We start from the raw sequence: 4,621 nt of genomic DNA on the forward strand, positions 1-4,621 counted from the left end.
ATATTATTCTGTGTCACAGGAGATTATTCGGTACACAAGTCCCGCCTCACCATCGCACATATAGTACTGTCCTGCTCCTCGGGCACAGGCGGGGTAGTGTTTATGAGGTACATACAGTATGGAGGCATGATGTGCAGAAGTAATAATATCATGAAACTGCTGCCCGGGCAAAAATACAGAGGCATCGAAGTGAAGCCATATAAACAGGTAGTTCTGCCATTTTACGACAGTGATCAAAAAAAGAATATAAGGTCATCTTCTCTCTCATTACGTTATAAATCTGCTGGTTTAAAGCAACGCTACCTATGTCGTTCACATCAAACAGGTTCCAGTGTATTGGTGCCTCAACAGCAGAAAAACAAGGCGATCCTTAATGGTACATTCCCATTTTTATGATCTTAACTAAATAACTTCTCGCTAACTGTCCAACTAGTTACACTACTCATTCTCTATAGTAAACTCTGTCCCTTTTTTGTTACGATCATGCAAATTATCTACAGTTTGTGCCTCTTGGAACACAATAAGCACCAGAAAAGTGTATCTCATTTTAACATCTAGTACAGGAGTTTCCTGTGTTTGACTTTACAAAAAAAAAAATATATCATGTAAAAAATAATGTTATGAAGCTTGTTGCATATTATATTGTACTGTACCTTGTTTTCAAGGTAACTGTGTGCGTGTTTCCCTCTTACATTAAAAAGTTTCCTAAACTGAAGTCAGGACATAAGATCAAAGTAAACGTTATGGCAATCATAAAATACTCTAAACAGCAAAGAAGCTCATGAAGTTGACGCACTTCATGGTGGAGCGGAACACATGACTTTTAAACCATTCAATCCTAATCTAACATGCTTTGTCATAATTATTCACCTTTGGCAGCATTTGACTCTGTCCCAACTTCTAGTGCATGTCCTCTTGTTGGATATGTGTGTGTAATTGTCTTTAGGACTGACTTTGTCAGGACCAGTAGTGGAGACCAAAACCTCAATTTCTGAGGAAATGGTTAAGGTTAGAGCTAAGAACTGTGGTTAAGTAAAGTTTAGACTTAGGCATTAACTAATAATTGGTTAAGGTTAGGGATACGGCTTTGGTTGGGCTGTCCATATGAACGTCAAAATGTGAGTCCATAAAAGGACAGCTGTGTGTGTATATAGGAGTCCCAGGATGCTGAGGATCCCATGTGGTTCTAAGGGAGTCGACAGGCAGAGAAGTCGTCACTGTAGAGCTGCAGCCCTGTGTATGAAAACAAACGAGCGTTATGTGACACATGCACTTGTACTAAATAGTCCAGATAAAGAGAGAATGGAGCATGCTCATTACAAAATGGCAAGACTAGTAGACAAAGTTGCAAAGGAAAGCAAAGAGTTACCAGAGTTAGTAAACATCACAGAGAGGTACGTTCTCTTTCAGAGTTCTGAATAATCCACTCAATAGCATCCCAACCCTACAGATTGACAGAGAGAAACCGATTACAGAAGAGGCAGCAGGCTAGTACCACTGGAATCAGCCACTTTTGACTGCATGTCCAGTGAAACTGGCCCTGGAACAGCAGAAAGACAGTGGAGTCCCAGTAAGACAACGTGCAAAGGAACCATCAGTGATGCTCTTGTTGCTGGCATTCAGAGAACATGTGAAATGTGGCAAAACTGTATTGATAGAAATGTGTTGTTTTTTTGTTTTGTTTTTTACCTTCCTGGCATTGGCTGACATTCTCCTGGCCATCATTCCTTCCAGGTAACTGCTCAGGCTAACTCCCTTGACTGTAATGATGGCTTCCTGGGTCAGAACGGTACTGAGGGGCAAGAGGGAGGTGTTAAAAAAAAGAGATAGAGAGTAACTGGAGAAAGCACTGAGAGCATTCATCAAGCTAATTTATTGCTTGAACCACAAGCCACATTTCATAAAATGCCGACAAATTGAAAGAGTTATGCTGCTCACAGACAAACAACAACAACCGGAAACAGAAGTTAAAACTCTTAGTGCAGCTTGAATGTATAGCTGTTTATATTACCTGTACACTCACTCCCTGTATTCCCTCACAAAAATGGCAATACTGTATGTACTTACACTTCAGGGTTTTCTGGGTGTGGTCTGTAAAGAAGCCTCTCATCCACTGATATGAAGTTGGTGAGAGTGATCTGGAACAAAAAATTGATTCACATTTTATTATCTTTTATTAACAGGATGCACTACTGCCTGATGGTTTAGTACCTAAGCACAATCCATTAATCACTGCAAATTAGATAATGTGCTTCCTTTTGACTTTTTTCATTGTGTAGTGATACATTTTCCTATCCACTGCTCTTGGCAGCTTCAGTTGCTCTCCTGATTCTTTAAAAACATGTGTAATCTCTTCTGAGTGTGTTCTGTGCCTTGGGTCCAATAAATCAAACTGCCTCAATTACATTGTTGAATCAATGCTGTGTAACCAATGTGGATGAAAGCTGTGGCCGGATGCTAGGTTTAATAAAAACATACGTTTGTGGAGCACAACTCCATCTTTTTCTCCTCTGGGTCGACTATGGAGTGTTCCTTCACGTAGGTTTGTGTGTGAGTGGTTCCCAGGATCTGAAAACACACACACAGCATTTAATGTGAAACCAGCACCGAGAACATGACACAACTTTCACACAGAGTTCCTACACATTTTCAATTTCAAAATGCCATACTTTTCCAGACTTCTTGGTTAAATAAATAAAATTAATGACTAAATAAATGGCTATAAAATCATTCACTCGTTCTTCACGAAGCCAGCCCTTGGAAAACTTGCATTGAGCCATGACACTGTCACGGCTGACAATAGGTGGCTGGCTCGACGACAGGTATGGAAAACGGTAACCATGTTAACCTGACACCATTCTACAGCCAGCTTGAATCGTTTCATATCATCTACAGGTAGGCTACTTTGCGTTAGTAACTTGTTTTGATTTGTATTTATTAATATTTTACTTTAGAAAGTGAGATAATAGTCTGGAAACAATACAAACATTTTTCCATACTCGTTTCCCTTTTTAAATTTCCTTACTGCGTAGGAACCCTGTTTACAGGAACCACTTTCAACCACTGGTTTCTACAGGACAGTGTTGATAGTGGTGGTTGCTGGTCTTTGAAACAGGGGAAGTTCATTTCAGGCCCAGTTATTTATACATAAATTATGCAAACAAACAACTAGAACAAGGAAATGCGAAAAATTATGTAAAAGCCATAATAGTGTTTTTATTTATAGTCTATTTGTAAAAATAAAAATGGTATATATCACAGAGCAAATAACACAAAGACCAGCTACTTGTCTACAGACTTCCCTCACAAAATACACACAGGACTGAGGCAGAAAAGGCTCCGGCTGTCGTGTGTGTTTCTGCAACCGTTTTATTTAGAAACCCATATCTTTATCCTGACTTCTGCGTGCACCAATGTTAGTTTCTATGCATCTGAATGGAGTGTCTGTGGGCTGATAACTGACCGCTCGTACGATGGCTGGCAGGCCCCACTCTGTGCTGAGCAGTCTGTGGCTGTGTAGACGTCCCTCGGCGTCCAGACTGCGGTCCAGCACGTCCACCCCGACAACATTAGGGTTCATGGGGTTAGGGTACTTCCTCATTGCTGCCTTGATCACTGTCTCCCATGGGTAACTGTACACAAACGAGGGCAATATAATAATAATGAGAAGAAATGTAGAAACAGAGTATATTCAAAAGACCACTTGAACTGCAATACAGGAAGAATGTTCCTTGTGTTGTCTGTGAAGGTTTCTTAGTCACCGAGGTCATAGTCTTCAGGAGTTATCTGTAGACAACAGGACTTGATTGAGTTAAGTTGATGAGGTTTCACTGCTCCGTCTTGTTTGGCCAATAACGTACCCTACAAGTAGATCATTGTGTATGTTTTGTTTTTACGTCATTATTTCTTCCAACATGGCATCCAAGCATGATAACTGAACCCTCCCATACTGTGACACCCTCATACCAACTCCATGGTGGACAGAGGAAACTGTAGTTTTGACTACAGTCATTGAGTGTCTTGACAGAGAAGACAGTGATGTATATAATATGAGACAAGAAATTCATTGAAGCAGATTGATGGTGATGATTTAGGTTTGAAACTTGTCTAAACATTCTCTCGTTCTCAAACTATTTAAAAAAAATATGAGTCAGCATCACAGCATGAACATTTTAATGATGAGTATAATACATTCACAGCAAGGCTACACAGCTAATGTTAGCAACGGATGCTAGCGACAGTTAGCACCAGCTGATTCAGGGTGTCCTTTGTTTACTTGTTTATTATATTTTATATATTTATTCATCTACTTAGTTGTCATGTGTCATGTTTCATCCTCCATATGTGGACAACTTCGTTTGTTGTGTAATAGCTTAGGAGTGTGAAGTCATGACTTTCAGCTCGAGTTTGAAGATCCCATCGTTCATTATAGTTCATTAAACCAGTCACTTTCCGTTCATTAATGATCTAAACTCTAATGATGAGCGCGACTAACCTGAAAATATGCTCCGTGCTCCAGATCTTCATTTTCTTTTTCAAAAACAAACCCTTCCGACACCTTTGCGCTACAAAACAAGAACCCCTTGTCCTTTGAAAGTGTCTCTCATCGGATCATCTTCAT

General features: G+C 39.9%; 1 protein-coding gene across 1 annotated transcript; it reads right to left on the bottom strand.

Annotated features, from left to right (window-relative positions):
- Positions 1-1,384: 1,384 nt before the first annotated feature.
- prelid3a (PRELI domain containing 3A) lies at positions 1,385-4,621 on the bottom strand (the record flags this gene model as incomplete). Its single annotated transcript, XM_083897350.1, has 6 exons — positions 4,496-4,621; positions 3,464-3,632; positions 2,479-2,568; positions 2,068-2,138; positions 1,690-1,792; positions 1,385-1,444 (listed from the first exon to the last, which is right to left on the bottom strand). The coding sequence occupies exons 1-6, from the start codon at positions 4,525-4,527 to the stop codon at positions 1,385-1,387; spliced, it is 525 nt and encodes a 174-aa protein (XP_083753476.1). The 5' UTR covers positions 4,528-4,621.

Source organism: Microchirus variegatus, assembly GCF_963457635.1.
Source record: "Microchirus variegatus genome assembly, chromosome: 1".
Lineage (NCBI taxonomy): Eukaryota > Metazoa > Chordata > Actinopteri > Pleuronectiformes > Soleidae > Microchirus > Microchirus variegatus.